The sequence below is a fragment of the Marmota flaviventris genome, chromosome 13 (assembly GCF_047511675.1).
Source record: "Marmota flaviventris isolate mMarFla1 chromosome 13, mMarFla1.hap1, whole genome shotgun sequence".
Lineage (NCBI taxonomy): Eukaryota > Metazoa > Chordata > Mammalia > Rodentia > Sciuridae > Marmota > Marmota flaviventris.
This window is the reverse complement of record NC_092510.1, coordinates 21766744-21792425: the sequence shown is the minus strand read 5'-3', so window position 1 is coordinate 21792425 and position 25682 is coordinate 21766744. Positions and strand designations below refer to the sequence as shown.

The following is a 25682-nucleotide window of genomic DNA, read 5'->3' as shown; positions in this document are numbered from 1 at the left end:
TTTTTAATTTTTCCTTCTATTACATGTTGAACTACATTAAAAAATAAATTATATTTCAAAAATTTCTATGGTCCATGGGAAAAAAGAATCCATGACATTTAAGAACCAAAGTCAAAGAAACATTTAATATTAATTAAGACTACTTAATTAATAAAGTAATCTTAACTAATGATCTGGAAACTTAGCTGAAATGTTTTTAAATATATAAATAAAAATATAAACTTTTGGAAGCTAAGGAACAAAAGCTAGGTATCAACTACTTTTTTCTCAAGCATCAGTTCTCATTTTCCTGCATAGCATACTGTATGAGGTCTCCTGGTCTCTTTCTATCTTTATGGGGATGCATGCCCCAACTCTGTTTCAGCCTTGTCCCAACACTGTTCCAGCCTCACCCAACAGCCTAGCCTCCCTGGACTTCCTACACCTGCATCTGCATCTGTTCTCATCTCAATAAACCCTTCTTTGCACTGGCCAGACAGAATTTGTTCTCAAAGAATGGGGGGAGGCAGGTGAGGGACAAGAAGGAAGGATAAAAGAAGAAGGTTAAGGAATACATATGTTGGTTGCTAGTTTTAAGCCCTTGCATGTTCAGTCTCTTCCTTCTCCCACCTGAAAACCCTTCCCAGAATAATATCATATTTGAGAAAGAAAAAAACCCCTTGAATGATGATGGACGATATGATATATACTAATCTGATCTCCGGTGAAAAACTGATTTATCTCCTACATTGCAGAGTCCTGGGAAAATTGACATAGAGAGGGATAAATGGATTTGGGGGAAGGCAATGAATTTCTGAGGTGCATTTCAGAACTTTTCCTCCAAACCATAAATAAAAGCAGGTTGGCTATAGTCTGGTGCATATGACAACAACAACCAAAAAAACCCCACATCTCCCAGGACTACCTGTCAATGCCTTCTTCACAACATTCCTGGTGGATCACCAAGGACTCTAGAGAGAGGGTGTGTTCAGAACACCAGAACTTTAAGACAATTACCAAGAAAAACATATTTTACTTCATTTGGGGAGCTGGAGGAGTAAAATCTAATAACAAAATTTAGTAAAGTTATTGGTAAGATTTTAGTTTCCTAACACACCCACTTCTTCCATCCCCCTCCAGACTGCACCCCCACACCCTGAACCATTTACTAGCCACACCCACAATGAAAAGGAACCAGGGTTCCTGGTGATTATGTTTAAGGGATAGTTATCCATCCAATTCCAAAGCTCCTGTGTGAATATGAAATGTGAGGGCAAGATGGCAGGGAGAAGAGGCACAGAGGACAACAGGGCTAGAGACTGCAGGGGGTGCCAAGGTCCAGAAAATGGGGAAGAGGATACCCAGCCTTCACTGGGAGAGAGAAGCCCCTGCTCACCCAATATCTTCAACTCTACCCATTTTTCTCCTGGCAGGAGAAACTTTGTCAAGAAACAGAATCTATCTTTGGACATTTCATAGCAAAAGTAAAACCCCAGATTGACACTTACATTTCATTTGCTTGGAGATAGACTTGTTAGGTTCAAGCCAGTGCTAGGGAGAGAAAAAATAAAACAGATTGTGGGTCAATTTGTTTACTTAACAACTAAAAAGAATTCCAAGGTACCACCTTGATTCCATAGATATTCTTCAATGTTCCACCCTCTAAAGACCAACACAAACAACTCAACAATAATAATAACACAGACAATGGTATAAATTAGAAGGTCAACAGTTTCTGAGTAATATCTGAATCATACAGTTGCTAGAAGGATAAAGGAGAGATATGCACTTAAGTGGGATGTTCTAGCAACTCTAGTTGACTCCTGAGCAATTCTGGGAAAACCACAGATGGCTAAAGATTTGGAGCATTTGACATCCATGACCTCAGAGTCACAGTTTGGATAGCATCAGCACCCAGCTCCTCTTCCAGAGCAGCCTCGTCTAAGATGGATATTGAGCCAAGTCAGAATGAGCCCCATCTCACACGGAGACGATATTTTTCTTTACAGTAGCGGGGAACAAATGACTTTTAAAATCTTATTTTCAGAGGCCTGAGGTCATATTAAGGAAAAAATCAGTTTTACCACAAAACAAAGAAGCCAAGACCTGAATAGTTCAGAATCATGTCACGGCTGGGCATTTTATTTGAAGAAGACACCAAACGGTCCCAGTGGCCAGCTCACCCCATGCCATATACAAAGGTCATTTCAACATGCTGAGAGCCAGGCAGCTTTTGAGATCACTAAACATGATGTTCCTGAACCTGTTCAGGGAATGTCAGGAAGAGTCATCTATGCATACAGTTTATAAAGATGATAAAAAGGATACCCTGGGGAATCCATCATGAGGTCAGGGAGTCCTCCCTCATGGGGCACCCTGCCTGCTTGATGTTAGAGAGGAAAGAAGAGGAAAAAAAAAAACTTACCATCTGTTACACCTCACTCTATCTCTTTTGTGTCACCTAGTAACTGCAGGGTTCCATATTATCCTTACTGTGGGATGTCAATGTATACCCATAAAGTTCAATAAAAAGCTTGCCTTTGTTGAGCGCATACTAAGTGCCTGGTGCTCATCAAGACTTCCCATGTGCTGTCCTATTTAGTCCTCACAGCCACTTCATTTGTCAATGAGAAATCTGGGGCTCATGATGTTAAACAACTTGCCTGAGGTCACCTGATAATAAGTGGTGGAGCAGCCAGCTGTGCAGTGGGATTGCAGAGAGTAGCTCCTAACCTCTTAGTCTGTGCCCTCCCACCTGATCAGTTTGCACCACAACGCATTTATTCTCTTTGATGAACTTTCCCTGTTTTCTCTGAAACTGAAAAATTAATTAACCAAATCAGTAGTTTCTAATTTACGGTGTCAGATCTCTTTAGTCTTCAAAACAATAATGAGATTCCTCACTGTTTCAACGTACTGGAAAGTCTAACAACAACAATAACAAAAAAGTACATTTACCCCAACCATGTCGCACAGACAAACTTACACAGCAAGTTTCCTTACTTCTGGTCAAAATTATATTGACTCATTTTGAGAATCCTCATTATCTCCTTCTAAGCAGAAATCACATAGTTATAATTGAACAGTAGACAACTAATTCATTACATCACTTACCAGCTCTGTAACCTTGTGCAAAATGTTTAAACTCTCTGTGTCTCAAATACCACAACTACTATAAAATGGAAAAAGTGATAGTACCAAACTCATGGGGCTACTGTGAGGATTTAAAAAGCTAATAAGTATAAGATACAATGCTTGGGATGTAAAAATAATAAGTGCTTGTTTGGTGCTGACACTGTTTTTACTGAATAAGTACAATTTAATGGGTAGACCATATCTTTCAATATATAAACTTCATGGAAGAGAATAATAAAAGAGTTCCCTTGATTAAATTACTTTGCTAGAAATAAATAGGATATTTTATACTAAGGCAAGAAACAATTAACAGCAACCAGAAAGCAATACACTGCTGTTTTCTCACAGAGACCAATCATCAGTCACTTAACCAATAATATCTGAAATATAAATGTTTTCTGAATGCTCCTAGTTTGACATCTTTTGAACTCTGTAGGTCTTCTCTGCCTGACTTCAGCCTGTCTCTCCAACTCCTCTCTGGCTCAAGGAATGACAAGTCAGTTCCATTTTGTGTGCCCACACCAGGACTGTTAAGATGGTTCCAATACAGTAGAAGGCTCAGAGATGAGAGCCATGATGGATTGGCTGTGTCTGCCAAGCCACCATAGACTTACTATATCCATCATATGTATTTCAAAGGACTAAAGGAAAGTCATTCTTTCAAAGAGGACCAAGCTTAATTTAAAACAAACAAAAACAAAAACGTGGCCCAGCAAATCATTTATTCTCCAAGTCACCCAGGTGAACAAAGAGGCATATAGCAAGGTTTTTCACTAAAAAATTACAAAAGACTAAAAGTAACATTAATGGCCAACAGGAACATGTATAAACAAACTGATCTACTCGTATTCTGGATGATTCTGCAGTGTTTTAGGTGAGGTAAATCTTCAAGTGTAACAAAGATCTCTAAGGCACACTGTGTGGAAAAAAAAAAAAAGTGAACTGCAAAATTTATAACCATGGCCGCAGTTGGCACCCCAGGGGAACATAGTCATACCAGGCGTCTGTTAGCACCCTGGGAACTATGAACTCGAAGAAGTTCACAGTTCCAACATTCGATTGTGCTAGATTCCTTTTGGTATCTTTTTTTTTTCCCATGCTGTGATAAAAATCAAGCACCAAGCTAAAATAGGAATGGAACAGGCAATGAACATGGCAACATCCAATAGGGATCCCAGGGCTGCCCAACAGGGACACACACACACCACCTCCCATTATTAATTGATTGTGGTTATTTTAGAATGAACTGAAAAATAATATTTTCTTGCAATTTATATATATTTAATGGATATTAAGTTGTTAACACATAAATACTTATTAAGCTATTTGGACCTAAATATTATTATAGAACTTTTATGTATTTTCTTAACCTATGAATACTGCAAAATAATTACTGAGATCCTAAGAGAGTCATAAATCAGGCGAGTTTAGGAAAATAAGAACTACTGTATCAATAATTAATGTGTTTTCTTTTTTAAATAAAAGGCACAAAACACTACCAACATATTCAAAGAGCACATACACAAACATCTAAATATATTTTTAAAGATTGGGAGAAATACACTGAAGTGATACCAGTGAAAGTGGATAATAGGGAACACAGATGTAGTAGTGTTTGTAAAAGAAAATCATGATGTCAATATTCATCTTTTTACATGTTTTGGTGCCTTACATGAAAAACTAAAAGTCAATTTTTGAATTAAATTATTTATTTATTCTACTTTGTTATATATGAGAACAGAATGCAATTCAATTCATATTACACCTATAGAGCACTATTTTTCAAGTCTCTGATTGTACACAAAGTAGATTCACACCATTCATGTCTACATATATATGTCCATTTTATTCCACCATCCTCTCCTACCCCCCTGCCCCTTCTCTTCCCCTCCCTCCCCTTTGCCCTATCTAAAGTTCCTCCATTTCTCCCATGCTCCCCGCCCCCATCCCCTCTAGAGTCAGCATCCTCATAGCAAAGAAGACATTCCACCTTTGGTTTTGGGGAATTGGCTTACCTCACTTAGCATAATATCCTCCAACTCTATCCGTTTACCTGTAAATGCCATGATTTTGTTCTCTTTTAATGCTGAGTAATATTCCATTGTGTGTGTGTGTGTATGTGTGTGTATGTATGTATATACAAACACCACAGTTTCTCTACCCATTCATCTACTGAAGGGTATCTGGGTTGGTTCCAAAATTTAGCTATTGTAAATTGTGCTGCTATAAACATTGATGTGCCTATATCCATGTAGTGTGCTGTTTTTAAGTTCTTTAGATATATACCGAGGAGTGGGATAGCTGGGTCAAATGATGGTTCCTTTCCAAGTTTTCCTAGGAATCTCCATACTGCTTTCCAGTTTGGCTGCACCAATTTGCAGTCCCACCAGCAATGTATGAGTATGCCTTTTTCCCCACATCCTCGCCAACACTTATTGTTGTTTGAATTCTTTTTTTTAATATTTATTTTTTAGTTCTAGTTGGACACAATTCATTTATTTATTTATATGTGGCGCTGAGGATCAAACCCAGGGCCTTGCATGTGATAGGTGAACATTCTACCACTGAGCCACAACCCCAGCCTTTGTTTGTATTCTTAATAGCTGCCATTCTGACTGGAATGAGATGAAATCTTAGAGGAGTTTTGATTTGCATTTCTCTAATTGCTAGAGATGTTGAATTTTTTTCATATATTTGTTGATTGGTTGTATATCCTCTTCTGAGAAGTGTCTGTTCAGTTCCTTGGCTAATTTATTGATTGGGTTATTTGTTTATTTGGTGTTAAGATTTTTGAATGCTTTATATTCTAGAGATTAGTGCTCTATCTGATGTGCATGTGGTAAAAATTTGCTCCGATTCTGTAGGCTCTCTATTCACGTGTTTCTTTTGCTGAGAATAAGCTTTTCAGTTTGAATCCATCCCATTTATTAATTCTTGGTTTTAATTCTTGCACTATAGGAGTCTTATTAAGAAAGTCAAGGCCTAATCTGACATGATGGAGATTTGGGCCTAATTTTTCTTCTATTAGGCGCAGGGTCTCTGGTTTAATTCCTAGGTCTTGATCCACTTTGAGTTGAACTTCGAGCACAATGAGAGAAAGAGGTTCAATTTCATCTAAAAGTCAATTTAAAAAAAAAATTTTTAGTTGTAGATGGAGATAATACCTTTATTTTATTTTATTTTATTTATTTATTCATTTATTTATTTATTTATTTATTTTTATGTGGTGCTGAGGATTGAACCCAGTGCCTCATACATGCTAGGATAGTGCTCTACTACTGAGTTACAGCCCCAGCCCTAAAAGCCAATTTTTTTAAAAAAATAGACAATTAAGCTCTGAATTAAGAATAAAATAAATTATTCTTAAAATTAAGAATAAAGGTGGATTTCCTGTAATTCAGATTCCTTAGGAAGAATATCACACATTATAGGCAGATAACAAACCCAGCTAAGCACCTAGAGTTGACATTTTGGCCAGGCCCAGGAGCTAACAGGCCTGGATTTAAATCCCAACCTTGACACTAGGTAATTGTGTGACTGTGAGGAAATCCCTGGGCTTCCTCACTCACAGCATCCTTAATAAGGATAAAATGGGTTAATTTGAGAAGAAGCCCTTAGAACACAGCACCGTGTGTAGAGGAGTTTCTGTAATTCCCAGCTCCATCTTCACACTGGCTGATAGAGACACTCTAGCTTGTGCAGTGGCAGCCCTCACTGAGGCCCTTTCTGTCATCTTCTTCCCATCTCCCCCACCTCACTTTCCCTTCTGTTCCTCATTAGGAGGTTATTCTTCTATCTAAACACAATACCAACTTATTAGGCCTTTTTCTATCTCTTCATCCCCTTCTTCTTTCTTCTCTCTTTTCTCAACTCTTCCAATTAGAGTTGTGAATTGGCCATTGAAGTTGAGTCTGGGCTACATCAACAACTCCTGCCATTACTGGAGGTAGAGATGGATTACATCTGTGTGAATAAACAACCATGATATGGTAGTATGCTTGGTGATTAGATATAAGGCTTAGAATACTTACTGCATTTCTGTTTTCTTTTCAATTGCTACTTTTAATACATGCTATTTTAGTCTTAAAAAGAAAAAAAAAAGGCCTGTCTCTTTATTGGAGATTGATTTTCCCTAAGAGGGGCAGAAAGAAAATCTGACAAGCAAATATCTGAATTTATGGCTGTTTTATTATAGCTGAAAACTTCATTTCCTCAACTCTCATTTACAATAAAAATTCTAAAGTCTAAGGCCACTAAGACAACATCATTGATTCTATAAAATCAACTTAGGAAGGAAGATGAACCACAGGACGCATCCCTTAGTATTATTTGAAGATTCTGGGAAGGCATCTGCAGCAGATATTGTTAGGACTCAGCAGTCTTCTCCTTTTAGAAAGGCTGCCCCCTTAGGTTACTGGAATCCATCATAGGGCGGGGAATTCAGCCACCTTGCCTTCTGCAAATCAGAGTAGCTCTTAGCTAATGATTGACAGGTAGGAGTATAAATGCCTCTGCTACCTCACCACTTAACAGGACCAACTCTAAGTCCAGAGCTCTTCTGGGAGTTGGAGGTAGTTCCCCTCTGCAGGACTTTGCCCAAGCTCACATACTTGCTTGGCCTCCTTTCCATCTCTGTCCTAATCTCCCACTCCCTTATAAGTCTTTTCCTGGAAACAGTTCCTAATAATTCACTATACTAGGATTTTTATCCCAAGATCTTCTTCTGGGAAGCTGACCTAATGCAGCCTTCCTAACTCTCCACCAGTAACTGCACTTTCTGTATTTAAAATCCTTTCCTTAGCAGTTTATCCCTAGTGCCTTAAGCTTAAACCTTGGAAACCTGCAAAGCCCCTGTGAGAGGTCCCAATTTAAGAGGACTTTTAATATTGATAATCTACCTTGACCACATTTCAGGGCCTTTCTTGGTAAATTTTGATTGGGAGCAAATGAAATTTTTTAAAAAAGATGTCTAGGAGGAAGTTTACAAAGGAAGTTAAAAGCAAGGGGATTCTGAAACCTTCTATATCCTGATTTGCTTATCTGCAATTTTGGTGGGGGAAGGTAGAGGGCAGATTTGAGAAATGCTGGGATTTCTTCAGCTTTAACAGTACACGTTCTATGAACCTGAAGGATAAGGACATTGCCAAGTGTTCCCTCTTTTTAATTTATCCAGGCCCAGCTGCACTGAGCCCTAAGAGATCATTTTTCTCTAACCCATCAAATAAATGGTGCATATCTTTTGCACATTCTAATTTTGGCTTCTTTGGGAGAAGAAGAAGGTGTGTGTGAAGTGGTGATTTGTGACTAAGTAAATTGATTTTTAATTTGGTAGCTGCTAAGACCAAAAAAAAAAAAAAAAAATTCTAAAAGTAAACAATTTATTATAACATTTAGTTATCTTCAAATGTTCAGTTTCTGTTAAAATTGATTCAGCCTATGATTACAGAATAGATTACTCGCTTCTCTGTTATCTTTCTAAAACCTTTGGTGCCCAAAACAGAGTAATTTACAGCCTAGAAAAATGTGTTAACTAATCTATGGAGCTTTTAAAAAGAGTGAATGCACCTTCTCGAGCAGGAGATTGTTTTTCTTTTCTATAGTAATCAGATCCAAAATCTGACCATTCCCATCATGGCCCTAAAATGATGGCCTGGTTCTCACACACTCCCAGACAAAGCCCAGAGTAACCCAGTCCCTGCCTTATGTAGACAATTTATGTCATTTACAGGTCCTTTGGCCTCTGCTGAGGAAGAAAGAATGTTCTGGATGGTAGGTTAGAGCTTGACCCTTATTATTTAGGTACCAATAACAATAAATTCCACTCCAGCTTCAATAAAATCTGACACAAGAGCAACAACAAACAATAATAAATCTGTAAAACAAGAATGCTCAGGTTGTTGTTCATTTGGAAGTCTATCTATATAAAAAAAATTTTATTGCCTTGGCAAAGTGTTTTTTACTCCTTTATTCATAACTTCTTTTGTATTCTAGAGTCTTAGGATAGGCAAAATATATGTGACAGTCAGGAGAAGAAACGTAAAAAAAAGAGAGAGAGAGAGAGAGAGAGAGAAATAGATAGACAGTCCAAGAAAACTTAAGCATCCTTGCAAACATTAGGCAGCCTCCACCCCCCTCACTAATTTCAATGCTCTCTATCAGAAAAGGGAAAGGGGGAGGGAGGGAGAAAAAGAGAGAGAGGGACTGGGGCGGATATGGAGAGAGAGAAGAGGAGAGAGGAAAGAGAGAACCAAAGAGTAAATACTTTAGGCTTTGTGGTCCAAATAGTCTCTTCACTACTCAGCTCTGCTTCTGGAGCATGAAACCAGTCCCAGAAAATACATACATAAATAGGAGTCACTGTGTTCCAATAAAACTTTATTCATAAAAGTAGATGAAAGGGGACTGGGACTGTGGCTCGGTGGTAGAATGCTTGCCTAGCACTTGTGAGACACTGGGTTCGATCCTTAGCACCAATACATATATACATACATACATACATACATACATAAAATAAAGGTGCTGTGTTCACCTACAATAAAAAAAAAGAAGAAGAAGAAGAAAAGCAGATTAAGGGCCTGACCCCTTACATGCCAGCCCCTAATCCACATCCAAGAAATTTTAGAAAAAAGAAAAAAAGTTATAGTTTGAAAATGGAACACATTTTCAAATAATTTGTAAAAAAAATTACTCCTGATTATCTTAAAGCACATTGGGATGAGAGAAATTATGGGATTCCTTCAAGCTTATTATTATGAAATTCATCACTGTGTAATATTTGCTGTCATGCCACATAAATTTATTAACATTATCACTAAAATGTTCTAAGGTCAAATGTCACCAAGTTGCCAGACCATTCAAACTTTTTAAAGCAAGGAATACAGGATCAGATACATAGCTAATAATATGGATTAATACAATTAAACAGAAACCTTATGGGATAGGCCCTATTTGTATTCCCATTTTACAGATGAAGACATTGAGGCATTGAAAGGTAAGGAATCTGCTAACATCATATAATCAGCAAGGGGCAGGGATAGAATTTCTACTTTATCTCCCAGGTTTCCCAAATGACAAGTTCAAAATTTATCACCTCTCCCTCAAAACCTGCTCTTTCCTATAGAGTTTGTTTGGTGGTTGGCTTCATATATAATCTAAATCCTGAAGAGTTCAGACACCTTGTTGGTGTGGCCATCTGGAGAGGCCTTGAAACTACATGCTGTAAGAGGAGGTCCCCAAGCTCCATCTTCCAACCACCTGTACCAACCAGGCATGAGTGAAGACATCTCAAACCCTCCAGACCAGAGTAGCCAACAACTGAACACCACTGGGTGACGCCCGCATATGGCATGAAGAGCAGAAGAACCACAGCTAAATCCTGCCCAAATCCCTGACCCACAAAATTATTTGCTAAAATAAATGTGGGTTTTTCTAAGCCACTGAAGTATGGGAGGCTTGTTACACAGTAAAATAACTAGAACACAAGCTACTCATCATTACCCTCCATGCATGAAACACACAATTACAACCGAACTTTGAAAGAAATATGGTGAAGCTCAAAAGAAACAAAAGTCTACGTCAAACCATCATTTCTTAACCTGTACTGTTTTTATTTATCCAAGCTATACCCCACACTTTCACTCTGATATTTTTCCCAGCATGTCTTGAAAGCTATCTTGAAACTCCCAAATCCACTGGCTTCCAGTCACCTCTGATGATCTTTGGCTATGGGACCCTCCATCGATTTTTTTTTTTTTTCCTAAGAGAAAAACCTTATCTCCCTAATTGATTTCCTGCCCAGGTTCTTCCCACCACCAAGAGAGCAAAGCCTCTCTACCTTGGATATTCCTATTTATTCCTGACACAAGGATAAAATGGTATTTTCCTGGTCCACTTATTGTTATAATTGCCTTCTGGTCCAAACAAGATAGCCAGTTTATGCATTTCCCCTCCATAAAAATTATGACTTCCTGGTGTGCTAAGTGGCTTCAAGATCATGACCTTTTATCAGGTATCCCTCTCCCCTCCCAGAAGGACATCAGATATAAACAGCACCAATTATGAGCAATTATTTTAGCTAAACACTAAGTCCTGCTGTCTGCTGAAGGATTCTGACAATTTCCTCAAGTTTGTCAACGTTAATATTTTGGGCCACAACTGAACCACTAAATGATATATCCAGTTTTAAAGATGTTATGACTACTTGTGACTTGAATGTTCAAAGTCCTCACCCACAAGGCCAGTTACCTGTGCTTTTTCATATGGGCACTCAGAAAGTCTTGACTTTTAATGCCTCTTGATCCTTAAAAGCAAAAGGAAACTCATTACACGGGGAAACCCATGTCGGGGACCGGGGGGACTTGAGGCAGCAGAACAACCCTACTCTTCAGCTCATGGCTGCCCTAAATCTTAGGTACCACTCCTGTTCCTAGTTATAAGCATCTGTGAAGCAATTATCCGAGGAGCAGGAAGCAGCCTTTCAATGGCAGGAGCAGCTGGTGGGACATAATGCCGTCTGGCTTCCTGGCACCATCCCCAGAGTAAAACCTCAAATCATTGGGATGATTTTTATTCCACTCCATGTCCTCCCCAAGGTGTCTCTAGAAAAAGCAAATTGCTCTAACAGACAATGTCTTTTTCCATTATTAATAAAACTCACTAATAGGCTCACTAGGTCTTTCTGGCTTCCGACATAAAAACCTCAGGGCTGTAATTATATTAGGGGGGCATCAAGGACCAATATGCCCTTGCATCCATGATTTTGCAGCTCACTCTCCCATTAGAAAGCATGTAAACCCTGTGGTGTCTGGAGGACATCTGAAACACAATGCCCTGTCACAGGGCATTTGAGGAGCATGCCCCCAGTGGTGTGGACTTCCCTTGTCTTTGGTATGAGGCATAATCATCCTGTCAGGGAAGACAGTGACACTAATGTTAATGGGTTTGGCAGATGCTTAGAACTAAGGGAAGTTTAAAAATCCAAAGTACTGAGTACAGTCTCCTTCTAGGCTATAAACCAGCCACAACCAAGTCCTAGAATAACACCTCCTCTGGCGGGCATGGAAGAGGATACTCCCTCAGCTCTAAGGCACTGGGAATGGCTTCCTTAGTTACATTTGGAAAAGTGAAGGTGTGAAAGAAAAAGAAGGGAAATCCAGCAAATGAATATCTCAAACCATAACCATAGAAACTAAAATTATGATATCCAGCTAATTATTTCAAAATTTCATCTTTCCAGCAAGAAGTTACCCAAATACCTGAGCAAAAATGGTGAAAAGAATATGCTAGATTTAAGAAATACCTGGACTTAGACCAAATACTACCTTTTCCTTTTTGGAATTATTTCTACTAATACTTCTAGAAATATTACCCAGCTTTCTCTTTTAGCCAGGATAATTTTATTTACCTGTTTTGCAATCTTAGGCAACTATAATTATAGGAATTCCTCAGAAGATGAATGTGGTGCAAATTGAAGGAGGTTCTTATGAGCTGGTATTTAACCTATCCCTCCATCAGACAAAATAATAATAATGGAAACTCTGGGCCCTTGCCATTAAAATAGCAAAAAAAAAAAAAAATAGTCATTATTTACTGATTCAGTCCTCATCACTTTCAGAGCATGTGGGGCAGGAGACATCTCGTCAAACATATGGTGTTCCAAACGTAATAATGCTAAATATTTAATATTCCACAATAGTTTTCTGTCAATTGAGAAAGAGTCACAGGCAAACCACCAGCCCCACAACAGAGGTAAGTTCCACTTCAGTTTCTCTAACTTGGTTTTCTTTCTTGGTTATCTTCTATCCAAATAATTTATCAGTTTTATTTGTAATTATTTAAAAAGTACAAGAGCTGATTAAAAATAAAACAAAAAACAACAACAACAACAACAAAAACAATGTTGGTAAACTAGTCTTTGCTTAAGACTCCCATACAGGCATGTCTTCATGCCTTTGAGTCCATTGCTTTTCTAATTTTTCAATGCTCACTTTCTGTTTTCTCTCTCTCCAAAGATCATGATAGTGCTCCCTGCCTTTAAAAGAAATTGTTACAAACACTGATAGGTCTAGGATGCTAATCATGGCTATAATTCCTCACCTAGACCTAATGTAAGAATAATAATAGCAATAATTAATAATAAAATTAAAATATATAATGTAGTTAATATATACCATGTGTTAAGTATTTATATATTTCATATCTAATTCTCATATCAGCTCCAAACAAAAGTATTTTATCTTTATTTATTTGGACAGAGACTCAGAGAAGTTTAATAACTTGGCCAAGATCACATTACTTCTTTACCAGCAGAGATAGGATTTCTAAATCATATCTCTCTGAATCCAAAGTCTAGACAGGTTTGAACAGCAACTACCCTGCAATCCATGCAGAAGCTATAATAAAAGTTCTCAGGTATGGGTTTGGCAGATGCTTAGAACTCCAAGAAATTTAGTACCTACAATAGATAAGACAGTTTTGTTTTGGGGTGTTCCCCATATTTTTCCTCTAATTTTCTGCCCTTAAAAATTAAGCTAAGCTAAGTCAAAACACAAAGAACAATGAAGCACATATGCCTAAAGACATTTTTTATTCTAACCCTAAAAAATAATTTTAGGCATATAAAAATTCACAAAAACAGTAGAGTGTAACTTTCACTCATTCTTCCTGAATATTAGCATCTTGTATAACTACAGTACAACTAAAAAAATAAGAAACCAGTAATTAGCACAATAGTATTAACTGAACAACAGACTTATTTTGGAGTTTGCACAGTTTCCCACTGCAATACTTTTCTCTGTTCCAGAATCTACTCCATGATCCCATGTTGCTTTTATTTGAAGTGTCTCTCCAGTCTAAAACAGTTCCCCATATTTCCTTGTCTTTTACCACCTTAGTGCTTTTAAATGAAAAGCTTTAAGTTATTTTGGAGAATGTGCCTCACTTTGGACTTATCTGATGTTTTCTCCAGACTTGATGGAGATTGTGCCTTATTGGGAAGAATACCAGAAACAGTGTGCCCTTCCCAGTGCCTCAGGCTGGGAGTCCATGGTGTTGCTACCTTTTTACTGGTGATGTTTACTTTAATCTCAGTTCAAGTGGTACCTGCCAGCCTTCTCCATTGCAAAGTTATTATTTTCCCCTTTGTACTGAAAAAATATTTGGGAAAGATAAAAAAAAGATTTGGGACGTACTCTGAGATTCGAAATATCCTATTTCTCCTCAAAATTTGCCCACTGATTTTAGGATTCTTTGATGACTCTTAGCTGCTACAGTTATCATTGGATTGTTCTAATGGTGGTTTTCTCTGTCCCTAATTCCTTCTACATTTATCAATCAGAATTCTTCTGTAAGAAAAAAAATCCCATCTTACTCTTCAATGTATTTGTTCAATTATTTACATTAGTATGGCCTCATGATATTTATTTCATTTTATGGGTTCTAATAACAATGCTATTGTTATTTAGTTTTGCTACTCCAATTGTTCCAGTTTGAGCCATTGGCACTTGTTTGGGGTAAGCTCAGTGCTTTATCTAGCACCCTGCCCTTTATGCGTGTGCATGTGAGTGCACATATGTGTGCACGTGTGCGGCTACAGTACTTCCTCACTTTCTGGTACCACAAGATACTCCAGGTTCATCTTGTGAGTCTCCTACTTCAGTCCTGGAATCAACACTTTCTGCAAAGAGACCTTGTTGCTATGGTTGGAGAATGGTATTTAGACCCCAAAATCTGTAGGTACTCATTGCTCCTCTGGTATCATTGCTTCTAGGCCTTTTTAGTGCACAAAACTTCTTAGAACAGAAATCTATGTGTGCATGTACTAGCCCAGCCTATACACACATCTATATTTGTTTACATATCTATCTATGGTATATATCTTAAAAATAATGATTTCATATTGATATCTCTGATTCCAATTCCTTAATTCTGAAGACCTTTCTTAATTATATCCAATATCTCCCCAATGCAAAGGTTAAGAGCTATGAATAAAAAAGGCTCATGCATTTCAGTGGCTTCTAGCTATTGCCTAGGCCAAAGGTCAGCAAACTATGGCTAACTGCCTGCTTCTAGTGCACAGTAAAGAAAAATGAAGTTTTATTGGCATAGAGCCACATCCACTAATTCAGGTATTGTCTACAGCCACTTTCCATGAAAACAGCAGGGTGAGTGATTGCAACAGAGACTATTTGAGCAACAAAGCTGAAAATATTTTCTATGTGGGCCTTTACAAAAAAAGGCTAGGGCTGTGTTTCAAATTTTATGTGGGAAATAGAAAGGAAAGGATGTGAGTTCAAACCCCATCCTGTTTCTCTCTTCATTGCAGGGTTTTTGGAAGACTAGACACTGTATGTGTAAACTTCCTAGAGCATGATGATTGCTTAACTAATGGTATCTAGAATTTCTCCTATAAATTGGATATCTATAATTTAGAATGGAATTTTACACAAAAATAATCTATTTTCAGTTTCAGGGTTTTTTTGTGTGTGTGTGTGGGGGGGGGGGATTGTTTGTTTGGTACCAGGGATTGAACCCAGGGGGCGCTTAACCACTGAGCCACATCTCCAGCTCTTTCTAATATTTTATTTAGAGACAGAGTCTCACTAAGTTACTTAGAGCCTCCCTAAGTTGCAAGGCTGGCTTTGAACTTGTGATTCTCCTGCCTCAGCCTCCTGAGCCACTGGGATTACAGGTGTGTGCCACCAACCCAGCTTATTTTCAGTTTTAATTAGATGATGAATACAGTCCAGAGTCTGTTAGGCTTACAGGGATTTGAATCATGATCCTAAATTCAAATATTCATTCTATTGCTTACTAACTGTGGGACCTTTCAGCCTGTTTTACTCTCCATATAATATCCTCTCAAACCACAAGAAGCTATGTCTATGACTGCCTTTATGCCATGGTTCCCAACACTGGCCAGAAGACAAAAGTGAACCCAGCTGCATCAAAATTAGAATAGGAATGTGTTAAAATACATGTTCCTGAGACTGGCCCAGGAATTCTGATTGAGGAGGTCTGGAATAAGATCCACAATGAGTATTTTTAGCAAACACTCAAGGTGATTCTGTTGCAGGACCAAGTCTGGGGACCACTGTTACTTAGTAGTAAATGTCACACCACAGACCCCCTCCCTGACACCATGTGAGCCCTGCATCCTCACCACTGTCCTTCACCTTCCTCACTCTGTAAATACTTGGCCCATTCAAGGGTGACCGCAGGTTCCATAGGAAACCAAAACCTCTTCCTCTGAGCCATTCATTGTATCCCCCACAGGGTCCTGTAGGACTCCAGGAGCTAAGTAACTTCCTCTGTGTTCCAGGACAAAACCTCCTTAAACACCTTTCTCCTTTACAAAAGTACACTCTGCAAACCTTCCCTCTTCATCCTGAGTCAGTAAATACTAAACTAACAGCCTGGTGGGATTGTAGAGAGGGAAGAGGAAACAGGGAGAAAACCAGAAACCCTGGAGAAGAAGGGGAAAATTAAAAAGGAGTCCTATCCCCCAGCTCTGCCCCCACAAACCTTGGCACCCCAGGAAGCCAATTCACACTAAGTACAGAGCCTCTAGCCCACAGCTCAAATGCACAGCAGGGTTGCAAGAAGAGGAAGCCCTAGTGGCTGGGACAGAGATTCCAGGAGTCTTTTGGATGTGAGGGGCACATGCCCCAGGAAGTCTAGCACATGCCATGCCTGCAGACACCAAAGCACACACCTGCTTGAAAAGTGAGACTCCTTGCTCACTCTTGTGAGCTAGAAAGGGTAAATATGTCCAGGAGCAAGAAGACAAGGAGCAACTAACTTCCAAAGTAATTTAATCTTTCATCTGTCAAAAGCTTTTTTTTTTAATTGAGGTAAAATCCACAACATAAAATTGACCATTTTAAAATGCACATTCCAGTGGCATTTAGTACATTCACCATGTGTTGCAACCACCACCTGTATCAGGTTCCAAACATTTTCATGATCCCCAAAGAAAACCCTAAACCCATTAAGCATTCACCCTCTCATCTACCAGTAGTGTTTTATTGTCAGAGATTGGGGGATTTTTCTCTAATCAGATTTTATGTGGCCACTGTTGATGCCATTGTGCAAATCAAATGTCACAGGAATATTCTCTCTTCTGTCCAGGTGGGTCCAGCTTTCTGGAAAGACCTATAATGTAACTTTCCCCTGTTCTACCCAGTCCAGTGGGACAGGGCCTAAGCCTTTGACTCACATACCCACTGAATGAGTAGTTTCCTGTGGCCAATAGTCCATGAGAACAAGGACCCCACAGGGGCTCTGGGAGGAATACCCACAGAGCCCCACAGCCTGGGCTCCTCCCTCAGAATGGGTTGAGATAGGGGTTGGCTCTTACCCGCTGCTTCTCTGGATCCACATAGCGAATGCCAAAGTAGTCCTTCTCCAGCAAGCTGTAGTAGTTGCAGATGTGGTCGATAAGAAACTGCCCTTTGGTTTCCCTCTGCAAGGGAAGCACATGTAAGTTTCAGTCACAGCTCACCTACACATTTGTGTCTATAGAAGGAAGGCCTCACTCACCCCAATGGGTCTGTGTTTAGAAAAATGGATTCACTTGTTTCTGGAAGAGGGGCTTCCATACTCTGTTAATCACAACTTCATTGAAAACATGCACATGCGCACACACAATCAAAAGAACACCAAAAAGAGGAGCCAAGGGGATATTCAACAATACCTTGCATAGATGCAAGGCACTCTAAAATGCTCTATTTCATTCTAATATTTGCAAAATATGTTTTATTTATTTTTCAAATGCTGTTTGCAACTCAGAACACTGACTTCACTTCTCAATACTTGTAGAGAACCACAGTCTGCAAACCCTCAGATAGCACATACGAGGCCCTGGATGATTATTCTAATCACTTGTTCCATCCTCACCAGGAACCTGAGGAAGGTCCTCATCTTACATCTGAAGAAACTGAACCACAAAGGGATTCTATGACTTGCCCAAGTCACACAACTTTACAAAACAAGGCAGGATCTCAGCTAGACCAACTGGCTGCAGATTCGAAGCTCCTACCCAGACACTGTCTCCTCAGATTATGCTGAGTCCACTGCCAGTCTAGGCAGCAGTGCAGTGAGAAGTACTGGATACTTCAACCCCACCAGGAATGTTAGGAAACCGGCTTCCTCAAGCCCTAAATCCACCATTTCCATCCATACATCAACACAGAAAGGTACTGTGGAGATCAAGCATCCCAGGACTAGGATCTAAAGACAGGCCCTTGTCATTGGGGTAAACCCTGGTTATTTCTATTTTGGTGTAGATGTTTGTGCTATATGATTTCTAAATTGGTTAGATTATCTTTCCTTCCAAAATTCCTAAAGACATACCAGCAAAATCTGATTAAGATTACATTACAACAAAACCCTCTGAATAGCAAAGACCCATCTAAGCCTCCATCAGGATTCTGGTAAGATTAATTCATGCTTCAATCAAAGTTGCTGACAGACCTACAGAATGTTTTAGGGATGGAATGTGGCCTATTGAAAGGAAATTAAGAAACTAGAAAGATTAAGTGAGCCATTCTTCTAATCCATTAAAAATAATTTAGAAGATTAGTTTGGCATATGCTACATGGTGATGTCGTCATTAAAAAGTACAATCACCAGCTCAGGGATGGGGTGGAAAAGCCACTCCCTGGCCAAGGATGCACAGCGCTGGGTGAAGCACAAGTTGTGATATGAATGAAGCCTCTGTTTTCCTGCATCACTTTCTTTCTTTTTTTGACAGGGGGTGGGTACTGGGGACTGAACCCAGGGGCACTTAATCACTGAGCCACCTCTCCTCAGCCCTTTTTCTTTGTATTTTATTTAGAGACAGGGTCTCTCAGAGTTGCCTAGGCCCCCACTAAGTTGCTGAGGCTGGGTTTGAATTTGCAATCCTCCTGCCTCAGCCTCCCAAATTGGTGGGATTCCAGGCATGTGCCACTGTGCCCAGCCTGACATCAGTTTCAATTTTAATTTTGCCTGAGTTGAAAGGCCTTTATAAGAAAAACCATCTGATGTGAGTCAAAAGAGACAAATCATCAAAATTTAATTTGGTTTTAAATTTCTGTGATTATTTTGTTACACCAAGAGACTCAAATGACAACCTTTATCCAACAATAGCTGATCACAATGCCCAGAATATAATCAATAGATTTAGTTTCTCTTACACATATACTCTGTAGTCCACTCATCTTAAAGAGACTGAGTATTATCAACTCACTGAACATAACACATTGAGTTCCTCATTTTATGATTGGATTGCAAAGCTCACTGCATTCAGGTGTACCATGAGGAACTCTCCCTACCATATGCAGGATACACAAGATCCGTGAGTCAAAGCAATGTGTTGTAATAAAATGAATGGAACAAATCTTAACTGGGCATACAGATACTGCTGTCATTTTGTCCTAAGAAATATGTGGTCCAAAGCATAATAAAGATTTTTTGCTAATGATTAAGCACAATGATCAATATATATACCCCTCAGCAATATGTTCTTAGACTACTCAAGAGCCTTGAGATAAGAAAGATACCACTGCAATGTAGTAACTGGAGTATTTAAGTGTAGCTGAAATAGGGGTCAGTACCTTCCACAAAAGCAGGTCAGGCCAATTCTCATGTGCTATGGTTTGGATATTGTTTGTCCAATACTGTGGTTCATATACTGGGAATCTGGTCCCCAGTACAGCTGTATTGAAGTGGTAGGGACTTCAAGAGATGATTAGATCACAGGGTACCCCACCCTGGAATGGATTAGTGTGGTTCTTACAGAACCTGGCTAATTCTTATAGTAGTAGATGGTTGTAAGTGACCTTGGCTCCTCCCCAGTCTCTTGCTCCTTTGTTCACATGCGTAGCCCTTTTGCCTGGGGCCAGTACCCTTTCCACTTCTCAGCTCATGTTGTAGCAACCAGATGTGTAACACCTTGCTGTTTATACTTTCCAGCCACCAGAATCATAAGCCAAATAAACCTCTTTACTTTATCCATAACCCAATGTTGGGTATTCTGTTATAACAACACAAAATGGATTGACAACCCACAACATGGGATGTAGTCTCTGCTACTCAAAATATGACTGAAATACCAACAAAATTGAAGAGCAGCAGCCTCAGCATTGCCTAGGAGGGAGGTTGTTGGAAACAGACTCTCAGGCACAGCCCAGACCTACTAAACCTGATCTGACTCTTAACAATATCCCTAGGCTATTTATATCCACATTAAAGTTTGAGAAGCATTGGTCAGGAATTTCCTAACATGGGAAAAGTACAAAATTTTACCTGTCCATAGAGATGACTTAGAAAAATAAAAACCCATTTATTTTCCAAAATGATCTGTATCATACAGTTTCATGCCAAGGAAGATGGCAAATAGCCCCCACATTCTACTCTGTTCCACTCATGCCTGGCAAATCTGGATAAGGTTTGTGAGCTACTAAAGTTTCTGTTATTATCATTTCCATGCACTAAGTGCAATTCTTGCACTCAACAAGAGACCACACAAGCGCAATATCAAGTGTTAGAAAGGCTTGTTCACTGGTCAGGTGTGAAGAGGCACAGCCCAACTATCTGTCCATACATCTCACATCAGGAGAAGAACTGAAGGACAAACTGGAATTCTGACCCAAGAATTTTTCCTGAGCCTCCTAAGGGTAGAGGCATCTTCCCTGCTGTCTAAGCCAGTAGTTAGCACCCTAGATGTTACTGAATTAATAAATGAGGCATTGCTTTTCAGACCTGGATTACCTGGGGTCTGGGAAGAAAAGTGTTTCACAGAAACCCTTCAGTCTGCACAGCACTAATAGTCTCAGGCAAGACAGCAGAGTTCTCTGATTGACTATTCTTTCTATGTAACAGAATTAGCTAACTTTCATGCATTCCTTCCAGGTCTGTGTGGAGAAGTAGTTATCAAAGATTTCAAGTAAAAAGACTTTTTTTAATATCAAAATTTTGTCAGTTTTCCCACAGGATAGCAGCTGCACTTTCAAAACTGAATAAGAGGGGGAAAAATCAAACAGCTTATTTAAATTCTTTAGAGCTGTTTCATAAATTGTGTTTTATTCATCTCAGCAGCATTTCATACATGTGAAAAATGATAGGATACAAATGTCTAAGTAATAGGGGCTCCTCATACAGGGGTCACTATAATTTGATCATCTGTGACTAAAATCCTTAAGTGCTTAAGTATACATTTTTAATGTTGTCTATAACAGTGACTATACGGTCTCAGAAATGCATGAGCTGGGTTGACTGGGTATGGTGGCACACATCTGTAATCCCAGTGGCTTGGGAGGCTAAGGCAGCAGAATCCAGGTTCAAAGGCAGCTTCAGCAATTTAGGGAGGCCCTAAGCAACTTAGCAAGACCCTGTCTCTAAGCAAAATATAAAAAGGGGCTGGGGAGGTTGCTCAGTGGTTAAGTGCCCCTGGGTTCGATCCCTGGTATCAACAAAAAAGAAAGAAAAGAAATGTGTGAACTGAGTTGAAAGAATTTGTTTACCTGGACATTAAAATGTGCCAATGTCCTTACTGTGTATTGTATACAATGAATTAATATTTTATAAACACTCTACTAAAATAATGTAAACACAATCATAATATTTTAATGTTTTAAAAACCTATCAAGCAAGGTGTGGTCAATGTGTGGTCCATAGACTGTGCTGGAACATGAAGAGTTGTTACTAGTCCTCCATAAGATAAAGTGCAGAAACTAAGAGTAATTTAGTTTTACTGTTTTCTACAAGTATTGGCCCAAAACAAATGGGAAAACAAAATCTAGAACTGGTTTCTTACACAGAAAGTTTGAGACTGTCTTATCTAAACTCTGACACCATTTTTGGTTTCTTTGGGAGATTTTTATACTCCAGGAACATGAAGGTGTGAACAGGGTTGGGAGATTTCTCTACCTTCTCTGCCCATTTTTTTTTTTTTTTTTGCACAATTTTTAGTGTGCATGAATATTCCTGAACTGCCTGTAATAATCCCCCATTCTATCAAGACCCTCTCTCCTAGGCTGGAAAGTGCTAGTCTACTGGATATGGCAGGAAACTTGGCATATTCTATCAGTGTACTACAGGCTCATGGCAAACTAGGCTCCATTTAAAATAAAACAAGCACATGTCTGCACAGAGAAGAACAGGAAGGTTGGTTAATGAAAGGATTCAGCTTTTCTGGCATCACAACACCCAGCAGGGCCTTTCAGCCAGTCTGAGGGTTGGATCCAAGGGGCCAGCATGTCGGTTCAGAGAAAGGCCTCTCTGTAGTCAAAGGTACATGGGGACATCTTCACTCACCTTAGAATTCTGCCAGTTAATCAATTAGCCTTTCCAAATTATTCTGGTAATGGGGCAATTCTTAAGACAAATTCACTTTCAGAGAGTGAAAAGAGCATTTAGTTGTTCTGAATTTCTATCTCCTGGTCCATAAATTAAATCATACCTTATTTAATGGTCTTCTTTGACAAATAGTAGCTGCTCAGTCATTGAAACCATTTTGCTGTTGCCTGTAACATGGTGATGTTTTCTTCGAATGCTGTGGCCCCTGTTCCCTGAAGGCTGAGGGAGCCCAAGTCCCACCAAACACAGATGATGCTCAGCTGTTCTCTCAGAGGGTAGGTTTTTTACTCACGTATAGCCCAAGAAACCTAATTTTTGTAATCACAAACTAGCTGTCTTGTCAGAACATTCCACCTGTCCTCCCCACCAGAGAATGAACTAGAAAAACAAAACAAGCCACTGTGTTTAAGTCTTGTTTCCACCACTCACTAGCTGGGTGGACTTAAGCAAGTCATGAGATGTCTCTGAGACTTAGTTTCCTCTTCTGTAAGTGGGTAGTAATGATAAAAGCCCCCAAATCTCTCTCCAGAGGGTTATTTTAAGGTATTTTGTGCATATTTATTAAATGCCTCTTGTATACCAGGCATTGTGATAGCAATTAGAGACAAATAGTGAGTGAAATGGCAATTTATAAATTCACAGACCTGAAAATCTTGTGATTTGTAAAAAGTGAAAACATGTTGTAAATGGCAAAGTACAATACCACTGTAAGGTGTCTTTATTACTATTAAGAATAATCCTAATTCCAGTGACATTCCTCATAGAAATAGATAAAGCAATCATAAAATTCATCTAGAAAAATAAGAAAAAAATTCCTGCTAAGAATTCCGCTGTCATAAATAAAAAATTAAGAATTTAAAAGTTTTAAAAAAGAATAATCCTAATTTTTCCCCTCACATTCTCACCAACATTTATTGTTATTTGTATTCTTTTCTTTTTTATTGATTTTTTTAAAAAAATAAATGATAGCGGAATGCATTACAATTCTTATTACACATATACAGCACAATTTTTCATATCTTTGTTTGTATATAAAGTATGTTGACACCAATTTGTGTCTTCATACATGTACCTAGGATAATTATGTCTATCACATTCCACCATCCTTGCTAATCCCCTGCCCCCTCCCTTTCCCTCCCACCCCTCTGCCCTATCTCGAATTCACCTATTCCTCCCATGCTCCCCCTCCCTACCCCACTATGAGTCAACCTTCTTATATCAGAGAAGACATTCTGCATTTGGTTTTTTGAGATTGGCTAACTTCACTTAGCATTATCTTCTCTAACTCCATCCATTTACCTGCAAATGCCATGATTTTATTCTCTTTTATTGCTGAGTAAAATTCCATTGTGTATATTTGCCACATTTTTTTTTTATCCATTCATCCACTGATGGGCATCTAGGTTGGTTCCACAATTTAGCTATTGTAAATTGTTCTGCTGTAAACATTGATGTGGCTGTGTCCCTGTAGTATGTTGTTTTTAAGTCTTTTGGGTATAGACCGAGGAGAGGGATAGCTGGGTCAAATGGTGGTTCCATTCCCAGATTTCCAAGGAATCTCCATACTGCTTTCCATATGGGCTGCACCAATTTGCAATCCTAATTTTAAATGTTTGTCTCCAATTTTATAAATCCTTTTTGATATAAAGAAGTTGAACAGAGTGGAATTCAGCTTCCAGAATTGGCCTCTATGTGGGATAAAGTGAGCAAGGAACTCAGTTCTTTGCTTGACTCCTCTTGCAACCAATTTCTGATGATGCATTTACTTCACTCCCTGGTTCAAATTTAAAACAACAATAAATTTGTGCTTAAAGAAAAAGTGCAAAGAAATCAATTGCCTACATCATAAATGGCCTGTCTTCAATGAAAAGTATGGGAGATTTCTGTGCCTTATTCCAAAAACTAGAAGCCAAGACATTTTGCTGCCTTTTATCTACAAGGTTAATTGGGGGAGGAGGGAGTTTACCAACTTAAAAATACCTGAAGTATTGCTATAAACCAAAGTTTGGAAGTTGAATAGCTATCTTCAGAATTGATGACATAAACATAATAATAATAATAATTACTTAACACTTGCTGTATACCAGAACTGTGCTACATTCTTTTTATTTAATCCTCTGACTACCCACTGAGGTAATTAATATTCTTCCTATGTCATAGACAAATAAAATGGGCTCAGAAATATCAGGTTTGTTTATAGGATGTCAAACCCACATCCAATACTTATGCCAAAGCTGTTCTAGGAACTCAGCTTGCCTATATGTCTCCATTCTCTATGTGAAGAGAGAAGAAGGAAACAATATGAAGTTTAAGAGCAATGCCAAATTCTCCAGTTACTAGAATTTGAACACTGGGTTATCTACCACAAGATGGGACCTTGGAAAGGCCGTTTCATAAAATACAAAGCACAGTATAAAGATATCACTGGTTGACTGCCCAGTATCCACATGCCCCTTTGTCTTTCCTAATGGAACCCCAATTTTGTTCAAGTATGTACATGCACATATGTGTGTGCACATGTATACCCAAGAGTCTCAAGAAACTATGACCCACCCCTGTCTCCATGACTCAAGCTTTATTGGTATAAGGATAATTCTACTACACTTATCTGATTGGTTCATGAACGGACACATGACCCAGTTGAGGCCAGTGAGACTTGAAAAACAATTTACTGAGGTTTCTGGAAAGATTCCTACTTATCTTCAGAAAGAGCTTCAAGAAGAGACTTTCTCTTCCCTCTGGATAACAGACAGAAGCATGAGACCCAGAAGTGCTTCAGTCTTCTTGGAACCACATTGAGGATGGGATCTAAATATCCACAAAGAAATGGAACTTGTGTCTTCTGAATTGTCAAGCAAACCTGGGAAGTTTCTAGAATTTCTAGAGATAAATTTCTAGAGATGTTCATGAAATTTCATATCATTCCAACTAGTACAAATTGACTTTTCTACTTGCTGCACCCAAAGTTTTCATTCAGAAGAGAAGGCAGTGCCTCAGACCAAGTAGGAGAATTTGGAGAGCAATAGAGCTGGTGTGAATTAGTTACTGAGGTCACCAATTGATGAGTGAGCCAAATTGCTGAGTCCGTCTACATGGTCTATTCAATCAGCACAGTGTTTTGGTGACTGAATGTAAAATCTGGATGTTGGCTGCTGTTGAAAAGTTGGAGGGTCTAGAAGCTGAACCATAATGGTCTGCAGGAGCTGAGCTTTAGCATCTCCTTTCCTGGG

The 25682-nt window shown here is 38.9% G+C and overlaps 1 protein-coding gene across 2 annotated transcripts in view; it reads right to left on the bottom strand.

Annotated features, from left to right (window-relative positions):
* The window catches only part of Frmd3 (FERM domain containing 3), a 251189-nt gene that overhangs the window by 104539 nt on the left and 120968 nt on the right, over positions 1-25682 (bottom strand). For both annotated transcript variants that reach the window (XM_027955620.3, XM_027955619.2), the window contains exons 2-3: positions 17471-17575; positions 1488-1530 (exon numbers count right to left, since the gene is read on the bottom strand). In XM_027955620.3, coding sequence (XP_027811421.2) covers positions 1488-1530; positions 17471-17575 — 148 coding nt within the window. The remainder of the gene's footprint in view (positions 1-1487; positions 1531-17470; positions 17576-25682) is intronic.